This window comes from Pollicipes pollicipes, unplaced genomic scaffold (genome assembly GCF_011947565.3).
Source record: "Pollicipes pollicipes isolate AB1234 unplaced genomic scaffold, Ppol_2.1 Scaffold_6138;HRSCAF=7277_pilon_pilon_pilon, whole genome shotgun sequence".
Taxonomy (NCBI): Eukaryota; Metazoa; Arthropoda; class Thecostraca; order Pollicipedomorpha; family Pollicipedidae; genus Pollicipes; species Pollicipes pollicipes.
The window spans coordinates 16,114,029-16,137,798 of NW_023596818.1; the positions used below are offsets into that span (position 1 = coordinate 16,114,029).

A 23,770-nucleotide genomic window follows, 5' to 3' on the forward strand; every position below is an offset into this window, starting at 1 on the left:
CATCACCACCGGTATGTATTGAGAACGTCTGAGCGTATGGACAGTCACAGCGGCGACACGCACTCAGCCGGCGTCTCGTGTCGTCCAGTTGGAGCAGAACTGGCGCATCTCCTCGTACTGAAGCCGGTCCTGTGAACACAGCACGTGACCATGAGGGCGTGCAGTTGTCGCTGCCCTTTCAGAGCTTCTTCTCGACTCGCATTTTTGAGATCGCGGTGTCCGATGGCGAGAGTGGCGATCAGTAGCGAGAGTGGCGATCAGTGGCGAGAGTGGCGAATCAGTGGCGGGAGTGGCGATCAGTGGCGAGAGTGGCGAATCAGTGGCGGGAGTGGCGATCAGTGGCGAGAGTGGCGATCAGTGGCGTGAGTGGCGATCAGTAGCGAGAGTGGCGAATCAGTGGCGGGAGTGGCGATCAGTGGCGGGAGTGGCGATCAGTGGCGAGAGTGGCGATCAGTGGCGGGAGTGGCGATCAGTGGCGAGAGTGGCGATCAGTGGCGAGAGTGGCGATTAGTGGCGGGAGTAGCGATCAGTGGCGAGAGTGGCGATCAGTGACGAAAGTGGCGATCAGTGGTGAGAGTGGCGATCAGTGGCGGGAGTGGCGCCATCAACGATCTTTTCACACACTTGGAACACTGCTAACACCATAGAATGATTGACCCTGAACGCTGTCTCTCGTTGGCGGAGCGGGCACGCCGCTCGAAAGTGTCGGTATCAGCCATCTAAGTCCATCATGGTAGGCGAGTTCTGCTCGCAAACTCCAAAAACAACGTACCCTGAGTTCTTCGAAGTCAACGTCCCTGGCAGGGGCGCACCCAGCACATAATTTCAGGGGGCCTGGACACGGCGAGGTCCTCCCTCATGAGTTAGTCACCGAAGAAAAGCATCTACATTTTGTTGTAGGTGTCTTTTGGCGTCTTACATTAATCACGTTATAACGTGACGTTAAGTGCTCTGATTACTGGTCCCTTCCCCACATAATAATCACCGCGATGGAAACGGTCTTTAAATTCGTTGTTTTGATCTGTGTCGTGATACAAACAATGGAGCAAAATCATGAGTAGATCGAAGGAAAACTCGTTTCAATACCCTCTAGTCTGTGTCAATTACAGCGAAATCAAGGAATAAACGTTGCATGTGTTTAAAAAGATCATTTCAAAAGGCTTCTTACCAACCATCCCACTGAGTCCACTCTCGCAAACACGTCTAAAATAAGCTGTTACAAAAATACGCCTCACTCTGTGACAAATCAACTGCAATAATTGTATTGCAAACAAATAGGACGGCTCTCGGGGATAGAACGAGCCCCATAATGTAATGCATTCCATGGATACGGGACCAGGGTTAGGCAATCCACCTCGGCAACACCCATGTGACCGTCATCCAGCTGTTTTCATTCAGGGGAGCGTTGAGCTTGACCTGTATGCTGCATTATCTGATGTTTCGCGAAGAATGTCTTCCCGTGATTCGCCGCTTTATTTAGACGACGTGCGGCGTAGCGCAACGGACGACGTGGCGCCGGCCGGCGGATGGCGTTGGCACGAATTCTGCCCTACATCATGTTTATGTTCCGAAGGACCTTATGGATCTCAGCAGGTGGTCTTGTTATGCAAGTTCTGGAGGAGTCAGGAAATCGTATACGAAGTCGAGAGATCAAATGAAGATCTGGAGCAGCCCCTAACGATTGGGATATTCCGAGACCGTACCCTAAAACAGCTACTTAAATATAGCTCCTGGTTCGGGCCGGTACTTCGAGTTAGTCTGCAGTCGCTTGTAGCGGTCGAGTGTTCCTAATATTGCTCACACCCACAGGACAGAACAGCCCCCCCCCCCCCCCCCCCCGGAGAACACTGATGGGCTCTGTCGGTCAGAAGCTCGGGCAAAAGCAGCAACTTTATGCCCGCACATGAACGCTTTCCGCGACAAAAAGCTGAAAGGTTCTGGAGACGGCCCCTGTGTAGGACAAGAGGTCTGAAAACATGTAGGAGCTCCAACGACGTTCAGGCCCATACATTTCAGGCCAAGTAATGATGCTGAAAATACGACTGCCTGTCTTGCCTTGAGATGAAGGAGCAGGATGGTAAAGATCCAGATCCCGACACACCCGATCCAATGCGCGAAGGATTCAGACTATTGGCACAATACCTATACCTAAAGAGCCTCAGGGCCCTTTCGACATGCCTAGATTGTTATAGTTGGTTACGGTTGCTGATCATTATTACAATGTCATTATTGGCTGATATTATTTCATATACGGTGCCTGTAAACAACCACCGGATCGACTAAATTCGGACACCATATGGACGTAACGAATATGTCAGACAATAGTTGTGTAAATTAGCTGTCTGGTTAATTTACAGGAAAGCACGTTCTATCTTATTTTGATAACGATTCTGATGCACCACCCAATACTGCATGTTGTAGCAAAATCCCAATTGCGCTAAGCCTTCAAGTGGTAACGCACGCGTCTGAACACATATGATACTCTGCAGTTGCATGGGACACCAGTGGGGGTACCAACCGCAGCTGTGTGAGTGCCAGGGCACTCACAAAGCCGGTGCGCCTCCCTCCCCAGCCTCTCCTTTCCCACGCGGCGATGCGCGAGCCGCGGCGGTCTCTTTCCTCCCGACGCACTCCGCAGGCGGGACCTCGGGCGTCTCAGGCAGCCGAATATCCGCTTAGCCGATGCCACGCTGACAAGGGCCAGTTCACAGGTTTTAGGCCGTCTTTACAGTGCATTACTATAGATGGATTGTCAAAATCTGCGATTATTGGGGGCGGGCCCATTGGAGAGAAAAAGAGGAGGCAGCAGAGCACCTAACGGGGTGAGTCGGAACATGCACCCTTTCCAAAATTATCCCAGGAATTAAAACTGATTTAGCACTAACCTTATGACGACCTCTTTAGCCCTGATCATGTGGTACTGAGTGGAAAGAACCACCACTTGCGACTGTCAAGCACACAGACGATGAGAAGTAGCATTTTTTCCAAACATCTGGGCCTCAGATTTCAAGGAAGTTTCCAGCCTCGGTGCCCCCTTCACGTACTCTGCGTGGTTCAGGGAGTCCTAGGACTTCTGGTCATGCCACCGGGCCCCGGTAAACGTGGAGCATATGTGCACAGTCGATTTGCCATTCTCTTCCACGGAAGTGGACGCACGCACAAGTGTTGGCAATCGCAGGTGTATGTGTGTGTGCGATGTGAACGCGTCACAGCTGATTTCACAGACCTCGCACAAAGGTGCGAGGTCTAGGTGACATGATGACGTAAAACAGCTCACAAACGGTAAATGAAAAAAAAACGAATAGCAATACAGTAATAGCGGTAAAATAATTACGGTCAAACGCCTCGCTCGGGACAAAAGCGCCCGCGGACAGAAAAATAGTCTCATCCACACCGATGGATGACCCTAAGGTAAACGAAACGAAAATCGTACCACCGCAAAAACGTCAAAACTCCCAACAAATATGACGCCGAGTCAGACCACGGATCTGCCCACACCATGCGAGGCGCCTGCGCTGAAGCCGACGGAATCCAACGCACCTGCCGTGTGCTGACCTCGGCCTGCGCTCATCCAGTCAGACTCCCCGTCAACTGGCCGTCGACTGCGGCCAGCCCAAACCCCTTCAACTAGCCGCCACCGCCAGCCCCGCCCGCCGGCGCCCGACGCCCGTACCTTGGGCCGGACGGAGGGGCGCACGCGCTGGAACGCGGCGTCGAAGTGTCGCCGGTGCACCTCGAGCAGCCGCTCCCTAGCCGTCTCCTTGGCCGCCTGGCGCACCAGGTTGCTGAGGTCGGCGCCGGTCATGCCGTCGCAGCGCGGGTCGGCCGCCACCGAGAGCAGGTCCGCGTCCGCCGCCAGCCGCGGCCGGCTGCCCGCCTGTCGATCACCGGGTCACCGGTCGGGTAAGGTCACGGCAGGTCACATCAGGCCAGGGTACGTCTCGTCAGGTCAAATCAGATCAGGTTATATCACGTCAGGTCAGGCCAAGTCAGATAAAAAAGTGGTTGACCTAAATCAAGTCAGCGATATCCTCCTTAAAAGCGATACTTTCATTAACGACAGGTTAGACAGTTTACATGGGTCATATTGAGGTCAGTTCATGGTCAGCGACTAGCACCACCCGCTGCCAGACGTAGCCCGCCCGCCATGTGTCCGTCGCACATCGTGTCAAGGTCAGGGTCGGAAGGCTGGTCACTTACCTGATGAAATTACACGCGACCAACAAGTGCACCTACATGACTACCTCTCCAAATACTACATCGCAAGCTGTTCAGGTATCGATGCTACATCGGGCCCAGCCTAGGCCACGAAGACCGGAGCGAAACAACTCAACGGCACGACCGCCCTGTAACGAAGCCTGGCCGGCCCCGTACCGCGGCTGCGGCAAGACCGGAGCGTGACCCACCGTCCACGGGCGCAGCAACACCGCAGGCCTCGACGGCTCGCCGCCGATACACGCCCGGCTGGGGGCTGCACGCTGAAGCTGTCACCTCACACCTCCGCGCGGCCTGTTGCCCGTAACCTTTCGACACTCCTTGCCTTGCCGCACCATCCCTTTCGCCGGGTCCCGCCCATCTCCTGTCATCCCTCCGCACTGCTTCCGATCATGCCTTACACTCTTATGCCCCCTGACGACCATGAACTGCTCCTGGCGACCTTCACTTGTTGCTGACCAACTGGACTTTCTCCTCACTTCGCCATGCCTCAACGACCCCACCTGTCCCTGTCGACCTGCCTCTGATCTAGTCCTACTCCCTGCTGAAGTCAAACCGCACTCGTGCCTCGCCCTGACCCCTGTTAACCCGCCCCTCACCCCGCCCCCCCCCCCCCTGGCTGACCGCTGACCTTTGTGACGGCCCTCAGGATGTCGGCACGGTCGGGCGCCGTCGGTAAGCCGACGTACAGCAGCTTGTCGATCCTGCCCGGTCGCAGTATGGCCGGGTCCACGATCTCCGGCCGGTTGGAGGCGGCCATCAGGTAGACGCCCTGGCGGGTCTCCATGCCGTCCATCTCCGTCAGCAGCTGGTTCACCACCCGCGAGCCCGAGCCCGACTGGGGGCCGGGGTCAGGCCGGTCAGTTGGGACGGAAGGGTGGGCGGGTCACCGCCGGGGTCACGCCGGGGTCACGTCGGCCCAGTCAGCGGCAGTGAGGCGGGGAGAGTCGCGACACAGTTGGGGCAATGCGACGGCGGGGTGTTCGACGCGCCGTCCTGTCGCTGCGCGAGAAACGAGGAAGCGGAAGCTTGTCGTACGTCGCTGCTGTGTGTGCTCCTCGCAGACTGGCACTGCTGTGGGTGTTATCAACTACAGACTGGTAGATGCCCCATGCAGCATGCCTGTTCATGCGGCGACAGACACAGGCTTTCGCCGCATGGTACAAATTCCGGACGATGGACAATCACGTGTTGTTTAAGCACGTGTTACAAAAAAAGACGAACAAAAGCGCTACGGTGGACGTTTCTTCCCAACCGTGCCGCGTCATGCATCTGAGCCTTCACTGTGCTGCTACAATAGCACGCCCTATGCTGCATGATTTATCGACGCGCGCAGCTGTTCGGATCCTGCTCGTCACACCCTTCGCGCCGGTAAGCGGTTGATGACGGTGAAATATGCAGGCCGTGAGAACCGAGCGTGGGAACCGACCTCATGTATGCTATGATCGATACAACATTCGGCCGTTGTTTGCGAATGTTTTCATGTCATTTCTTCCTCAAAGTTCACAATCGGCCATTATTTGCGAACATTTTCATGTCATTTCTTCCACAAAGTTCACAAAGACTATCATTCCAATGTTGTCCATGATCGATTGCGATAGTGGTTACGCTTACCACTGATCTAATGGCAGTCGTAGCACAATTAATATTACGTCAACTAAATAACATTTTCGGGTTGTGCGGCCAAGCCTGACTTGACCTTGCAGGCTTGCATCGAAGGGACTGCTTACATCAGCAGTTTCCAGCGGTGGTACTAGCATTATACCGCACTCACCACTTGAGGGTATATTTGCATAGCGCTGCATGCAGATGTCACTAGCGTCAGTTACAGCCAGTTGAATGCGATAGTAGCTTAATACCCAGCGTCAGATTTGTGATTACTTTCGGTTAATCAGAATCAGTCTTCGAGGGCGACCAAGTCTGTGAAGAACTAAGGTCGAATTGACCGCTTTGAAAATCTGTCCGGGCCCGAATCTGGCCGACTTGGCAGATAAATGTGGGATAGGGAACAACAGACCTCGGTATTCTGACTGCACTGGTTCGCGTGTACGTCGCGAAAGACCTCGGAATGGAGTCGACTCTACCTCGGTTGGCGTCAGCATACGTTCAATGATCGGAGACAGAGTCGGAATCAATCAAATTCACTCAGCTGGCCGGTACAGAGTTCCGCTCAAGCGTGATACAACCGCACTACGCATGTGTGTCATTGGGGCCTTCCGGATCAACGCAGACGCGTTAACCACTACACTACCGGCACCCCAACCGCACTACGTACTCATCGCAGAAGAGTGCTATGTTCTCTACCTTCACCGTCCGGACTGAGCTCTGAAAGTCGCCCGCCGGGCCGCGTTCTACCTAAACCAGCAGCAAACTGGAAATGCCGAAGACCAAATCGCTTGTGTCCGTATTCGGCGAGCAAGTGCCTTGAAAACTCCGGGAGTGGGGAGAGTACTTCAAGTCGAATATAGCCAGCATCGTCCTCGGCTGCACATAGGTATTTGCACTCAGACACAAAGGCATAATATAAAGCATACTTTGATTATGTTCCCCTCATGTTTCATACACGAAATCCTGGACCTCAGTCACTCCTTTTGCAAGAATGCTCACCAATCTCGAGAAGGTGAGAGAAATGTGTGTACTACAGAGCCAAACCATTTCCATACAGCAGTGAGTATATACCAGTATACCCCGGGACGACTTTAACTATCACTAAGAATAATAACGCATCACTACGTATAATAAAAACTGTAAAAGCAGTCATCACATTAGCCCGAACTGGTCACTAAAATATAAAACGTAAGTATGCCATCAGAAGAGGAGCCGACGACCCTCCACACTGACACAAGAGCGTGAGCGGCCGAGCGGCCGCCACGCTGAGTTACAAACCGCCAACGACCTCCACTGACACAAGAGCGTGAGCGGCCGAGCGGCCGCCACGCTGAGTTACAAACCGCCACCGACCTCCACTGACACAAGAGCGTGAGCGGCTGAGTGTCCGCCACGCTGAGTTACAAACCGCCGACGACCTCCACTGACACAAGAGCGTGAGCGGCTGAGTGTCCGCCACGCTGAGTTACAAACCGCCGACGACCTCCACTGACACAAGAGCGTGAGCGGCTGAGTGTCCGCCACGCTGAGTTACAAACCGCCAACGACCTCCACTGACACAAGAGCGTGAGCGGCTGAGTGTCCGCCACGCTGAGTTACAAACCGCCAACGACCTCCACTGACACAAGAGCGTGAGCGGCCGAGCGGCCGCCACGCTGAGTTACAAACCGCCAACGACCTCCACTGACACAAGAGCGTGAGCGGCCGAGCGGCCGCCACGCTGAGTTACAAACCGCCAACGACCTCCACTGACACAAGAGCGTGAGCGGCCGAGCGGCCGCCACGCTGAGTTACAAACCGCCGACGACCTCCACTGACACAAGAGCGTGAGCGGCTGAGTGTCCGCCACGCTGAGTTACAAACCGCCGACGACCTCCACTGACACAAGAGCGTGAGCGGCTGAGTGTCCGCCACGCTGAGTTACAAACCGCCGACGACCTCCACTGACACAAGAGCGTGAGCGGCTGAGTGTCCGCCACGCTGAGTTACAAACCGCCGACGACCTCCACTGACACAAGAGCGTGAGCGGCCGAGTGTCCGCCACGCTGAGTTACAAACCGCCACCGACCTCCACTGACACAAGAGCGTGAGCGGCTGAGTGTCCGCCACGCTGAGTTACAAACCGCCGACGACCTCCACTGACACAAGAGCGTGAGCGGCTGAGTGTCCGCCACGCTGAGTTACAAACCGCCGACGACCTCCACTGACACAAGAGCGTGAGCGGCTGAGTGTCCGCCACGCTGAGTTACAAACCGCCACCGACCTCCACTGACACAAGAGCGTGAGCGGCTGAGTGTCCGCCACGCTGAGTTACAAACCGCCGACGACCTCCACTGACACAAGAGCGTGAGCGGCTGAGTGTCCGCCACGCTGAGTTACAAACCGCCGACGACCTCCACACTGACACAAGAGCGTGAGCGGCCGAGTGTCCGCCACGCTGAGTTACAAACCGCCGACGACCTCCACACTGACACAAGAGCGTGAGCGGCCGAGTGTCCGCCACGCTGAGTTACAAACCGCCGACGACCTCCACACTGACACAAGAGCGTGAGCGGCCGAGTGTCCGCCACGCTGAGTTACAATACAAACCCTCTGAGTTTGGCCAACAGCAACGCTTGGCGGAGTCAAAGCAACTAAAATATGATGTTGGCCGTCACAGTGAACGCCTTTCCATAGCGGTCTGCACACTCATATGACGTCATCACACATAGAATCAAACATACTGATATCCAGACATATTTAAACAGTGTTGAGGATTCATGGGCTGGATTCTGGACTTCGTAGAAACCTAGCAAAGGTCTAGGGTTCAGCACCCTAGGGTATATTTTAGGGAAACCATCATGCCTCACTTCTCCGCCGTCAAAATATCTTCATGCGTTTGGCTGGTTACGTCAATGTCGCAATCTTCAATCCTTCCTTACAAGTCATCTTAATACAACTCAGCTTCAAGGCCAGGTCAAGACGGCAAACCAATAAGATGGAAGCCAACCAAATCTCCGCAACGCTCTCCACTTCACTGACCAACCCTTCAACCGCCTTCTCGTCCCGTTTGGAAGCAAAAAAAAAAAAAAACGTCGGCAACTCGCAGCTCAATATGCCCAAGATTCAAAAGGCGTTAAACTTTGCTCCGAGATTCAGTTTCAGCCTCAAAAAGTTTGATCACGAGTGGGATCCGCATCAGTGGCATGGCTGGCTCTCCGCTGCAGATCTACGCAAGTACACACCACCTCACGCACCCACAAGATCCTCCATTCGAACGAGCCTGACTCACTTCTGGTATGCTCCGCACTGTAGGTAAGGTGTACGTCCGGCCCACGAGACAGGACAGTGGTTTATGTATCCCTAGTTCGCGTACTGAGATGGGAAAACGACGTTTTTCTAATTGCGCATCCAAGATGTGCGATTAGAACTCCCGGAATATCGAACTCCCGGAATATCTCCGGCAACTCCCGACTGTCTTTCCCAAAGCATTTGAGGAGGCGTCTCGTGAAACATCTGGGATGCCATGACCAGTTTGTGCGACGGGGTCGTGACTGGTGCGCCTGTGCGTGTGGACAGTGCGTTTGTTTTTGGATGACTGTCCTCATGTCCTCACGACCTATTCGCCGGCCATTTACCTGCTGACGATGGACAGTAATAGCCTGGAGTTTATTCGGGATTATGCACACACAGGTCGACGTCAACGTTACCGTCAAACGTAGCCGTCAACGCTGTACACGAAGTTGAAACCTAGCTGGAAGACAAGTAATAAATGAACGCCAAGAATGAGGCCAGATCAAAAAATCTATGCGCTTTAGACTCTCGTCGTCCCTGAGAAACAGTGCAAGAACTCAACGCCCTCGGATCCCCAGCACCAGACTTACGTCACCCGACGCCACGCGCTTCTGGCAGATGGAGTCAATCTCGTCGAAGAATATGACGCAGGGCGCGGAGTTTTTGGCGCGAGCGAACACGGTGCGCACCGCCCGCTCACTCTCGCCGACGTACTGCAACAGCCCGACACAGCAGGGTCAAAGGCATGGAGGCGACGATGCGAACATCTCCCTCTCAGGCGTGCTGGAAGGCACTGACCACGAGGGTGAGGACGTCCATGTGGTCACGTCCATACGAAGATCAGAACACTTGCAAAGCAGAATCAAGGTCACACTGGACTGGTTGGTTTTAGCGAGCGTGTAGCTCGCAAGAAGCAGCATGTGATTGCGTCTTTCTTGCGGCAGCCCGCGTGATTCCACAACTCGTATCACTGTAATGACCGCCTGTTCAGGCTGGTCAACAAGGACCACCTGGCAGAATTTACAACGGGAAAATAAATGTGAATGCAACAGCAACCAATCAATCCAAATCACAACTTTATATTTTGCGGAAAAGCAGACAAAAGGAAACATGCCTAACAGTTGTTGCAAGCGGTTCACCAGGTTGCACACACTGACGTTCGCGTTTGTGATCTTCATACCACCCCGACACGCCCCCAGCCAACCCGCGTCGTTTGCCGGCCGCTCACTGGCGACGCACCATGTTGAAGAGCTCGGGGCCTTTGACGCTGATGAAGTTGATGCCGGCCTCGTTGGCCACGGCCTTGGCGAGCAGCGTCTTGCCGCAGCCGGGCGGGCCGCACAACAGAATACCGGACGGCGAGGTGAGGCCCAGCATTTCGTAATACTCCGGGTCACGCACCGGGTCCTGCGAGCCATCGGGTCAGGGCAGTCAGCGCCGGGTCAGGGCGGGTCAGGTCAGCTGTATGTCAGGCCAGCAAGGCCTAACGTCGTGCCAGGCGGGAGTCAGACCGTCGAACGGACATGCTGATTGGCAGCTTTGGCACGGAGAGAGCTGCCAGTGTTGGTGCGGGCCAAGACAAAGCTCCAACGAACCCGAGCGCCATGCATCCAGAGTTTCGAGCTTACAGGAGCTTTCGTCACACACATGACGTACGCGTATGAGCTTAAAATCCAGCAAAGTTGCCACGTCACAGCTTGATAGCGATAAGGGTGCCCGCCTCACCAAACTTAACACCCGAAGAGCAGTTAGAGGGTCTAGACACAGCCTTAACCACAGTTCGCCCGGTGTCCGGCATCTGGCATGCTGGCTCACATCTCAGATCAACAGGGGGTGCTGGTTACCCTCCAGGCCCAGACCGGGCCGCCACAGCAGGCCTGCCCGTACATGCCCCCCTCCGCCAAAGCCGCGGCCCGTGTCCGGGCCCGCTCCGCACCAGGATCTCGGCGTTGAGCTCCCCTCTGACGTCACTCAGCGCGCCCACGTCCGCCCAGGTCACGTTCGGCACCGTGATGAAGCCCTCACGCAGCGACGACGGCTGCAGCTGGGGACGCGCCGTCGCGGAGTCAGCCGGCGCGCGGGCAGCAGTGCGCGTCGTCAGGGACACTGCCGCTAACAGCAGCACACGTGGTGAAGAGAAACCAATAACTAGAAGCGTTGAGCGCTTTTGCTGCAAGTGAGGCAGCAAACAGCTCTTTTATGCAGTGGAACCTGATCATTTCCAAGGGGCAAGCAATGAACACATGCGACGAAATAAACCACGTCAATACAGGAGGCGTATACTACACAGTTCAATAGCGCCTACCAAACACTGATATGGCCAAACCTTACAGCAGTAACCTCGTTTTAACTGAGCCCTATCAGGAACCCTCACAGACCATCCAGCCCGCTCTCAGCGCCGTACCCTCTTCAGCGCGGCGGCAAAGTCATCAGCCCTCAGCTCCACCAGCTCGGTCCGCTTCTCTCGGATCTTCTCATGGAACGTCTCGAGGTGCGCCTTCAGCTGGGCGCGCAGCAGCTGGAGGCGCGGGCTGCGCGCCACGGCCAGCGGAGCCGGCGCCGGCGCCGGCGCGGCGCCCTCCTCCGTGTCCATGATGACGGGCGCCGAGGGCGTGGACGGCGCCGAGTCCATGGTGACGCTGGGCGCCGGCTCGGCGGCCGGCACCGACAGGCCAGCGCCGCCTGCCTGACTGCGAACCCTGCGGCGACGGAGGCACGGCGTGGAGCGGGGTGAAGATAGTGCACCGCGGCGGGGGGGGGGAGGGGGGAGGGGGGACGATCGGCGGCCGGCACCGACAGGCCAGCGCCGCCCGCCTGACAGCGAACCCTGCGGCGACGGAGGCACGGCGTGGAGCGGGGTGAAGATAGTGCACCGCGGCGGGGGGGGGAGGGGGGGGGGACGATCGGCGGCGTGCCGGTGAGGTGGCGGGGCGCATGGCTGAATGTCATCAGGTACACCCCGTGTGGTGCAAGACGAGGAGACCATGGCATGAGTCAAACAGTGCGGCGGTAGGAGACAGGTATCCGATCTCAGTTCGATGTGAATCGTGGACAGATTGTGTTCAGTAACTGTATGCAATTGAAACGTCCCGTGCCCCGGAAATGACACACCAAAATAAAACTGAGAAGCCACAACAAAACAACCTGAAGAAAAAAAAACGCCCAACATGGTTCAAAGCTTGCAGGCTTGAACGTGCCTTCCATATTTCGAATGTTCTGCACCTCATGAGCTCAATGCTCGACTCATCGTGGACTAAGGCTCGGTAGCCCTAGTCCAGGTGACCTGGTCCACAGCCGCCGCCACCTCCAACCATGACCCCCAGCCGGTCCGAGAGCCCAGCAGCGCGTGCGTACCGTTTCTTGGCGAGCCGGGTGACCTCAGAGACGAGCGCCCGCAGGTCGGCGCCCACGCAGCCGGGCGTCTGTCGGCTCACCTGGCGCAGGTCCACGTCCGGCGCCAGCCGGGCGTGACGGCACAGCACCTGCGGCACGGCACGGCACGGCACGGCACGGTCACGGCACGGCACGACACGGCACGGCACGGCACGGCACGGCACGGCACGACACGACACGACACGACACGGCACGGCACGGCACGGTCACGGTCATGATCACGGCACGGCACGGCACGGTCACGGCACGGCACGGCACGGCACGGTCACGGTCACGGTCACGGCAACGGCACGGCATGGCACGGTCAAGGTTATGGTTACGGTCAAGGTCACGGTAACGGAATGGCACGACACGACCAAGCACGGCACGGTACGGCACGGCGTGGCGTGGCACGGTCAAGGTCATCGTCACGGTCATGGCACGGGCACGACCACGGTCAAGGTCACGGTTACGGTTACGGTTACGGAATGGCACGACAAGACACGACACAGCACGGCACCACACGGTAGGGCACGACGTCGCCTGTACGGTCAAGGTCATGGTCACGGGCCACGGTCATGGTAACAATCACGATCACGGGCACGACATGACATGTCACGGCATGGTACGGCACGGTGCGGCACGGCATCAGTCAAGGTCAAGGTCAAGGTCATGGCATGGCACGACACGATACAACACCTGCGACATGCTACGACAGGCGGCCGACATGCCAGCACGGCAGGCGATGAAAGTATGCTGCATTACCAGGCAGCCAGGTCTGCTGGACTGTGGCAAGCAGGAGGTAACAATACAACACAGCGGGCGACAAGGACATGGCGTAGCGGGTGCAACGCCCCCTGCCGCGGCGCCAACCACCGGCGCTGCAGCGACGCACACGACGTCAGCTGCAGCTGCAGAAGTCCGAGCGGCCGGGCGTGGGCAGGGGCCGGCTTTGCCGTGGTATGCAGGGGAATCCGCAGTATGCCTGGGTACGCCAGCGTACCTGCAGTATGCCGAGCCGTCCGGCGGCGTCCGGGATGCCGAGGGCCACCTCCTGGTCGAAGCGGCCGGCCCGGCGGAGCGCGGCGTCGATCTGGTCTGGCAGGTTAGTGGCACCCACCACCAGTACCGAGCAGCCCGACTTGCCCAGCTCTATGGTGGAGGTAAGAGTTCGGTCAGTGCATACCAAGCAGTCTGATATGTCCAGCTTTACGACAGAGCGACAGGCGCCAGTGCTGTCAGAGAACACAGACGCCAACAGTCCGCTTTGTCCGGCTCCAGACCACACAGATGTGGAGTACAATCGGCACGAACTGAGGGGACTGAACAACGAACAGTACGAAAGGACCATCTTAAATTAGATTGGAGGACACGCCATCTACGAGAACACACCATCCTGACGGCCTGAGGCTGCTGCCACAGCCCTACAGCAGACATGCGTGCCGTTTTGCGAGCACGAATCGAGCGTGCCGGACATCCCGGGTCGCCACGCTCCGGAGCGGATAACAGACCACCCGGTCACCCAACATTCCCAAGCGGCAGGCTGACAACGGACGCAAGATCGCGGCGTGACACGAACGACATGCATAAGCTGACCCGTCTGAGCGTCCGCGTCTACACCGGCGGCGCTCGCATGAAAAGCGCAACGGTAACCCCTCGCCACCGACCTGTCTCTCCCCTCAAAAGGTGAGGTCAGCGCCGGAAACACAGCGCCACTTACCTCGGCCCACTGCACACATCACAGGTGTCACTGGAGGACGCATCACACACATAAACAGCTGCACGCACGGGCGCGGCAGCATTCAACACATACCGTCGAAGGAGCTGATTAACTGCGAGACGATCCGCTTCTCCATGTCCTTGTGTGCGTTCTGTCGCTTCGAGGTCAGCGCGTCAATCTCGTCTGCGCGGAGGGACGACACGGTCAGGTCTACGGCACCGCACCGCAAGGCTCGTGGTACCGTGACGCTCTGGTGCCGTCTATAACTGGCGTGAGCTTTTTCTGCGCGCTCAACATTGGCACCAGCGCTCGGGGCTACACAGAAATATCCCACTGTCACGCATTCCCAAATGCATTACTTAGTATGCGTTGTGGGTTATGGCCAGGATGATACAATCCATACGCGCTATACATACATACATACATATATATATATATATATATATATATATATATATATATATATATATATACACGAGTATATTCCAATGGGCAATACATGATCGCCCAGTTGCAGTGCCCCCAAGCCTTAGTAACTACCAGGATATCCCCATCAAATACCAAAATTTTCTGAATGCCGCCCCAATATCTAAGTCATCAGTCTAGATATGTTTCAAAATGGCTTGCAGCGGTGGTCTTAACTTCACATAATATATTTTAATACAGTTGTAAGCCTTTAATCGCATGTAACCTATTCACTTGAGCTTGGTGCTATAAAAGCACGCCTCTTCAGAGCTGCCTTTGCCGGTTTCCCCGCACCCTTCCGTCCGCTGTCAGCCATGGGAGTGCCGAGAGTCGCCCACCCCAGCGCCCGACAGCACCGCTCCCAGTGCGGGCCGCCCCGGTCCGTACCGATGAAGAGAACGCACGGGGCGGCGCGCTTGGCCTGCAGGAACAGGTCCCTGATCCGCTCCTCAGAGTCGCCCGACACGCCCGACACCAGCTCCGTCGAGGCCACGTGCACGATGGGCAGGTCCAGCTCCTGCGGCAGACGGCCGGCCGGCGGTCAGCGTCGCGCCCACAGAGGTCGCGAGTTCGCCGTCCGCTGCCAGCCCGGCCGGGGCCGTAGCAGCCCGGCTAGGACCAGCCGAGGGAGCTGCAGACACTGCTACGGTGCCGAACGCCAAGACGGGACCAACGAGAACGGGGAGGATGCAGTTGGGTGCGTCTGATGACCTGCGGTTAATAAACTTATCAGCTGCTGTAGCCCGCAGAAAATGTTTCGACCCAGCTTGGACTGGCCCACCTAGGAATTTGAACTTTTAGGGGAGGGGCAAGATTTGCCAGCTGTACAGGAGCACTGAGTTCAGCACCATGTCACGATGGTATAAGCCAGCCAGCACAAAAAACTTTACACATTAGCCTCTGGGCGCAAGATGACCTCAGTACTCGGCGCGCCCGAAAACGTCAATCATTATCATCAGCCCTATAACCTCCGCTTCTCACAGCGTCCCAGTTACCCTGCCCAGAGCGGCGTTCGCCCCATTCAGAGGCGCAACCGGGCCTTTTTTAAGGGGGGGGGGGGGGCGGAGCTCGGTGACGGCCCATTTTCAGCCTTATGCCGGGAGCCATACAAGGTGAAAACAGAACATGCAGGTTAGGGGGGGGGGGGGGCAGCCCCCTAGAGCCTCTCCCCTTGGCCCCTGGCCCTATCTTTCCCAGTCGGTCGTGTTGCTCGCCCAGCCTGGAGCGCGCGCGCACCTTACCCCGGCGACGGCGAAGGCGATGAGGGACTTGCCGCAGCCGGGCGGCCCGTGGAGCAGGACGCCTCGCGAGAAGGCCGCCGTCGCGTCGCTACACAGAGTCGGGTCAAGGAAGTCCTCCAGCAGGTCGCAGATCGACTGTGGGCGGGGCGGCACGCTGTCGGTGGCGGCGGACGGCGCCGGGCGGCGGACGGCACCGGGTGGCGGACGGTGCCGGGCGGCGGACGGCACAGGGCGGCGGGCGGCACAGGGCGGCGGACGGCGCCGGGCGGCGGACGGGCGGACGGCACCGGGCGGCGGACGGCACCGGGCGGCGGACGGCACAGGGCGGCGGACGGCACAGGGCGGCGGACGGCACCGAGCGACGGACGGGCGGACGGCACCGGGCGGCGGACGGCACAGGGCGGCGGACGGCACAGGGCGGCGGACGGCACCGAGCGACGGACGGGCGGACGGCACAGGGCGGCGGACGGCACCGAGCGGCGGACGGCACAGGGCGGCGGACGGGCGGACGGCACCGGGCGGCGGACGGCACCGGGCGGCGGACGGGCGGACGGCACCGGGCGGCGGACGGCACCGGGCGGCGGACGGCACCGAGCGACGGACGGGCGGACCGAGCGACCGGCGGCGGACGGCACCGGGCGGCGGACGGCACCGGGCGGCGGACGGCACCGGGCGACGGACGGGCGGACGGCACCGGGCGACGGACGGGCGGACGGCACCGGGCGGCGGACGGCACAGGGCGGACGGACGGGCGGACGGCACCGGGCGGCGGACGGCACAGGGCGGCGGACGGCACAGGGCGGCGGACGGCACCGGGCGGCGGACGGCACAGGGCGGCGGACGGCACAGGGCGGCGGACGGCACCGGGAGGCGGACGGCACAGGGCGGCGGACGGCGCTGGGCGGCCACGTCGCGGCTGTGGTCCTCCGTGATTTACAGATCGGCGACGGAGTGAAAACGTGTCTGTTTGGGACTTTCGCAATTCAAAGATTCCCGTCAAGTGTAGCTGTTGGTTACGTGCCGAGCGCGTACAGCATACATCGTGGTTATACGACACCATCTCACATAACTGTCATGGTTATGGACTGGGAGCAGAGGCACGTGTCGCAGCCGTCATGCACACAGCTTGTGTAGCGCCAACCTCAAGAATGCAGACCCCCCGGCAGTCGGCACAGATCACAGGGGCAATGAAAGCAGAGCGAAGCAGGACCAACGCACACACGGGGAATACCATACCAAACGCAACAAACCGCAGCGAACGCGTATCGACTAGCGGGTGAGTGCACATCATAGGTGATGTAGGGATTTATAATACAGTGAAGGGAGGAGGAAAATAGCCTCATCATTGAGCAAAACATATGAGGGTGATAAACTGGCAGACATAAATGTTTGACAACCGTAATTCGCAAGCATTTCAAAAACTTGCTTCACTACCCATCGAACTGACAATATACCGCGATAGCTAACCAACAGCTGTTGGCTAATATTAGTGAACCTAGCAGCTAGGCCGCACCGAGCTTGGCGCAAACAGACGATTGGAGGTGAACTACCATAAGGGCCTTGTCGTTGCCGCCCACATCGTCGAAATCAGTTGAGGACTTCTCCACCGGAAACGACTTTTTCCTCTTGAAGAAGTCGTTTTCCTCTTCGACCACCTTTCTCTTGCCGGGCTTCGGTGTCTGCATGTAAAAGGGCGACGACATGAGGCGACCTGGCAGAAACCTCAGCGATTGTCAAGGACCGTGTCAAATGCTAGCTAGCCATTGCAGCTGGTCACAACGATCATTAGCGGGGTCCCGGTTGTGTGCATCATCACAGCAGAGTACGCCTTGTACGTATGCGCCAACCGCCAGAGCGTGTCTATACCCAGTACGGACGACCCCACACCCGACAAACATCCCCATAATATCGGACACAGCCCTCGCAGCAAAACGATGCCACCCCCGCCGAAGTCCCACACACCTCACTCTCCTCGGCGGCCCTCTGGACCGACAGCCCACTGGCCCCACGCGGCCCAGGAGCGCCGTGCTCGCGCCTGGCAGCAGCCGGGCGAGGGCTCGGGCCACCTGCCATGACCGACCTTCTCTGGTTTGTCCCGCTCCACCGGCGGATTGGCGGGTAGGGCGGCCGCCTGGTCTGGTCCCGCCGGCGCCACCCCGCTGCTGCAAACAGCCAGCAGACGCGTCACGGCAGGAGGCCCCGGGCCCCCGATGCGGGACGGCACGCTCCGGTCCCGATGCGTGAGACTGACATGGTCCAGAAAAGGGATCGATGGAATCGGTGAGCAGTTTGGCTGGTGACATTGTGCCAACGCGTCACTGGAAACAACCGCTCGGCAGTCAAGCGTGGGTTTGAGTCATTTAATGGTTCAGTCAGCCGGGAGATAATGTTTGAAGGGACCGTACCCAATGAAAATTCTTGTCTCAAGACATTGTCATGCCAACAACACTGTCGGGTCCTCGCCTCTCAGAGGACTCAAGCTAAGACCAAAATTTACAGAGCTATCACATCATTACAGAAAAAAATTAAAAAGAAAGACACCAAATAAAACGAATTAGCATACAATCACTACACACATTTTAGGTAAAACACGATGTTTTGTGGGCTCAGTCCCATCAAAATGTCGAAAGGTGCGGCATGCGCCTCAGTTCATTGACTATCTTTCGGCATTATGAGTTCAGAGATCTTACGTAAAGTAATAGACCTTAAAATATCAGGAGGCACTGGTCAAACGGCGTGGGCCAAAAGTGAGTTATAGCATCGAGTATTGACACGATTATTAAAATTATGTACTGATCGATAGTATTGACAGTTTCCTCTATGACGTCGTTAAACTAGTACATCTAGGCATACTGAAGCTCGATAGCTCGATACACGAACTATGAACTCATAATGCCGACAACCGGGAGCTAAAGGGCTTTCTTATTTATATCAAGTGTATTTGTATTTACCTGCAGAGCTTTCCCTTGACGCTATAATGGTTGCACAGACTTTTGGCCCTAGTATTACCCCTATGGAAGACGCATGCGCTGCAACAATTGTGCTTACACGTTTTGACAGTACTTAAGCCCAAAGTGTTAAGGCCGGGAACAATTTCAGCTTGAGAAGCAACTGAGGGAGTCAGTTTTCTAGACGTCCATGTTGAACAAAACCACATACATTTTGGCTAAAAGCGTCCGACTAATCACAAGGTTTACACGGCCATTTTACGCCATCAGGGGTTCATCGATCATTTGCATGCGCCGAATGCACTCCACGAAGCATGGAACACAATGTGTGGACACCACCACTACATTCCCCAAGGGTAGCCAGAGAGCACGCGATACACAGGAAGAGCCTGCAGCCATATGTCAGGGCGGCATTCCCAAGCGTCCGTGGGGAGCTGGCCGACGGCTGCACACCCGCCGCGCAGCGTCGCAACGGACCAGAATTAGCGGTGCCGTGCTGCGGGTCACCGGTGGCCGGGCGAGCGGCCGCAGCAGCCAGAGCCCGGCCACCGGACACGACACAGCAGCGCCCTCTGTCACAAGCCCGAACAACAGAGGCGGCTGCCTTCAACTGCACCACACCGCCGCGCAAGCGGGACACACGCCTACCGCCGCCAGCCGCCTCGAGGTCGCGCAGCCGCCACCGCCGACCGCGTGGCTCCCTCCCTGCGGCGGCGTCGGCTGCCGTCACAGAGCTTAGTCTGTGTCGCAGCGGAAAACGCCGGCACACAAAAGTAACATACATTTAAATCTGCACAGAAAATGTATTCATTTATCTTACTTTACGGACCCATTTGTACCTAACAGAAAAGAAGAAGGGCTATCATTTGAGAAACCTCCCTAAGATGGAATGCTACTCAAATAATACGAACGTCAGAGCGGAACATTGCCCCTGTTTGGGTGCACCCCCGCCCTCCCCTCCGACGACGTTCGGACGCTGCGCCTGTGTACCGGTCGACGAAGATGCTGTCGCCGTCGCCGTCGCCCCCCTCGTCGCCGGCCGAGGCGGACACGCTGTCACCCAGCTCCACGCCGCCCTCCTCCGTGGTCTCGCCGCTGCGCGTGATGGTCGGCAGACGCGTGTACAGCTCCGTCAGCGAGTTGTTGATGGTGTTCTCGTCCGACTGCAGGAGGCAGTGGCGTTGGATTGCGGTTGAACGCGGAGGGGTGAAGGGCTGAGCTGGGGGAGGGGCTCCGGCAGTTGAACTTGCGATTAAAGAAGTGCTTTTTAATCATGAGAGGAACACAACGCACGTCGACACATCCCTTTTCGGCACCACCAGCGACTGCGATGGCCGTAATAACGCTCAGGCCCATAACACAACCGGGATTCGAACCTGGGCCTTCCACGCGCGAGTCTGACCCGTTCATCCCTCGGCTATTATGAACGTTAATTGACCTGATGGCTGGCATCACGTACACCCGAGGCACTGAACAGTTCGGGCACATGTGGTCACCCCGAGTCGATGAGCAAAAGAGAGCCTGGAGGTGCAAAACTATGGAACTTCGGATACCCGTGCAAATACCGATACACACCTTCGCTTGGCTTTCCTCATCGGCTGACTCCTCTTCCGAGCTGCTGGATGAAGCGAACTGGTCTTTCATTTCAGTAGCGACGTACTCGTACGCTGAAAGCCAGGGATAAATTTGCATAACTGTAGACTTTTAGTTATCTATCTATCATTACTAACACTTATTCTGATAGATGATGTAAGCGAGTGCCTAGTAAAAGCTACCACAGAAATCGAATGCTTTTGTCACCGGAGACGATGTGAAGATGCGGCAAATCCAATGCCTACTTACGCACAGTGGATGGTCACTGTTAAATACGTGATGGCTACGGACATCACGCCCCATCTAAATAGGACTGCCGCCACAATACCCTGCGCCAATAGTCCACGCAGAGACCGAAACATTACTGGCGGTACCATATTTACGTTTTCACACTTTACTTCATATTATAAACGATACTCACCGATACTCAAACGAACACTTAAGCGCTTAAACAAGCGCCTACTATACCTGGCCCACGTTGCCGGAAAACACGAAAATCTCCGGCAAGTACGAGTCGTCATTCGCCTTAAAACCACACCAGCACGCAGAACCCAGCAACGATACCTCGCTGGACGAGAATGCGGAAGGCCAGCTTCTTCTTGTGCTTGTACTCGCGGTGCGTGGCCTGCAGGTAGTCGGTCAGTTCGTCCAGCTCCACGTATTTCACGTCCCCCAACTCGTGCAGGTACTGAGGGGGGGGGGGGACATTACCACTAAGCTCTGCGTGGCGCCGATATACGCAGCTCAATCAGGAGAATTGCAGCAGTTGTCATTGAATGAAGGTGAATGGCGACAAATATGAGCATGAACATTGATACAAAATTGCTACAATCACTATCAGCATGTCATCACCTAGAGCGTGTCGAGAAAGCAAGTACCAAAGCTGATTTAAATTGTCTTATTGTCTTGCTCACATTTTGCACTGTTCACAACTGGGAGATTCAAGCTGTAGCACAATGTACATCACAGATAACTCACCAGTCTCACTCGGTGTATCAGAGTCGAGTCAAGGGAATATGGCATATTTCCATATAGTCTTTTCCCGTGTCTTGGCTTTACTCTAGGCATTTTGGATGAGGAATGTTGGAGCAATGGTGCTTACCCTGCACACAGAGAAAACTGTTAGCAGAAAAGTTGTGATTCAGAATGGCAACAAAAGTCATCATATCATGAAAACACGGGTCATATCAAAATAATGATCAGGATGACTAACAGTTCAAATCCAAGATGTGGACAGCTTGTAAAACCATTTGAGGCTATCAATATCACCATCACTACCATCAAGAAAAATAACCACCAGGTAACCTGAGCATCTCTTCTAAAAAATAACTAATTTTGTTGTCTTAAAAAACTTGGCTTAACTTGCTGATTTGGTGGATTTCCCAGATTGGGGCTCTTGCTAAGCAGTGCCTGTTGTGTGAACCCTAATGCCCCCATCTAATCATTACATTTCAGTTCGACAGAGGAATTCTTGAGTGAATGTTCAAACATTCTGCAATGTTCAGTCTTTGCTGAATGTTAAAACATGCTGTATCAAGGTATAATTGATTCCTTTCATAATTGCATGAGTCTGAACTAAGTTCAGCACATCAGCAGGAATCACTACACTGCAAACTTAAGTGCAAATTAAAGTAGCATAATATAATTAACCTAATCACTTCCACACATGCTACAAAAGAAACACCAAGCACACAGCTATCATTGACATGCTTGTTTTTGGCAGAATGTTAGGCAGCCCATGATGCAGTTCACCCCATCAACTATTGCTATTCCTGATCCAAATGATGGGATGTGTTGATTTCAATCAGTGTTAAAGTCACAGCAAGCTAAATTTACAGTGAGCTAAAACCATCATTAATTATGGTGGAAGAGAAACACACACAAATCTGGTGTGAAACCTGCTGAATGATGCATGGCGTAACAGACAATGGGAAATGAAAACTGTAAGAAATGCATGGTACACATGGCAAATTATACATAGTTCAACTTACCCAGAGACTTCAGTGAGTGTACAGTGACCAAGTTTGGTTGCCTCAAGTTTAAGATTGCCTCCCCTTATTGACATACATGGAGACTCAATGTTTCAGGGAACAAAAATGCTGCATTGTGAAAATCAAGCAAAAATATACCCACTTCAATACCACACTTATGCTTGAGCTTTAACATGCATACACACATAAAGACATCTGGCCAACAAAGAGCCACAAGGGCCTATCAAGGTACAGGTTTTGCACATAGCTCTTCAGGTCTTGCACATATCCTTGAGATTAATATTACCACCTGACCTGCCTGAATTTAGCTATAACTGAGATATTTAGGCCAATAAAACTTGTACCAATGATTTTCAAATGCTGCCAGAGAAAGACTTCCTACAACTTTGCTTCTTAGTCAATTCCAAAGATTCACTATTCTTTGACTCAATAATGTCTCTTCATAGTTCTGCTTCTACCTTTAACTAGATGAAACAGGCTTCCTCAAAGTATATGTGTGATTTCTAGGGCTCCATGTCAATCTAACTTGCCTGTTCACTTCATAATCTTGCTTCCCTTAGTCAGATCTCCTATAAGTCCATCATATTTCAGCACACACAAATTCAAGGTTCTGGTTCTGGTTCAAATTCTGGTTCTGGTTCAAATTTAAATTCAAGGTTCAAATCCTGATCTTCTATGTTACCATTTATCATCTTAGTTGCTTTTCACTGCACTTTTTCCAGCCTATTCATTTTTGGGGAAGCATGGGAACTAAGCCTGTACACAATACTCTAGATGTGGTCTGACATAAGCTAAGTCAACTTTTTAACAGTGTTCATACTTGTGTCATGGTCACTCCTGTTAAAAACCCCAACAACTAAGCTGCCTTGCTTTTAGCATACCCACATTGCTTTTCAGCCTTAAAATATCTTGAAATGATAGGCTCAAAGTGCTTTTCTTTGTCAATCTGGGCAAACTCCCCATCTCACATTTTACAACTAATGCTCTCACTGCCAAAATTACCATAATATCTCACCTTGCACTTATCAAGATTGTTTAACACCTGCAACAGAGGGGCTTAATTTACTAGTTTCTCTAAGGCAAGCTGAATTTGGTTCACCTGGTCAGTATTTTTCATAAGCATACAAATTTCATATCAGCAAATTTTAGCATCCTATGCTCTAGTCCTACCTTAATATATTTCACAAAAATAATAAAAAACAACAGGCCCAACACTGACCACTGTGGAAACCCAGTTCCTACTAGCTCCCATCGTGATTTTGCACCAATGAGCACATCTTTGTTTCCTGTCCAGCAGCCAAGCCCTTACCAAGTCAAGAATATTTTCCCTCAAAGCCATGCAAT

General features: G+C 55.2%; 1 protein-coding gene across 1 annotated transcript; it reads right to left on the reverse strand.

Moving 5' to 3' along the window:
• Positions 1-23,425, reverse strand: smid (nuclear valosin-containing protein-like smid). The gene is made up of 20 exons (XM_037228839.1): positions 22,427-23,425; positions 21,414-21,538; positions 21,000-21,123; positions 20,418-20,509; positions 19,807-20,005; positions 17,975-18,225; positions 17,445-17,573; positions 15,895-16,029; positions 15,041-15,170; positions 14,282-14,371; positions 13,472-13,620; positions 12,451-12,578; positions 11,756-11,795; positions 11,501-11,677; positions 11,033-11,140; positions 10,336-10,503; positions 9,687-9,809; positions 4,847-5,053; positions 3,674-3,877; positions 1-129 (listed from the first exon to the last, which is right to left on the reverse strand). Exons 2-20 carry the CDS (start codon positions 21,501-21,503, stop codon positions 64-66), a joined length of 2,610 nt encoding a protein of 869 aa, XP_037084734.1. The 5' UTR covers positions 21,504-21,538; positions 22,427-23,425; the 3' UTR covers positions 1-63.
• Between the last annotated feature and the right edge of the window lie 345 nt (positions 23,426-23,770).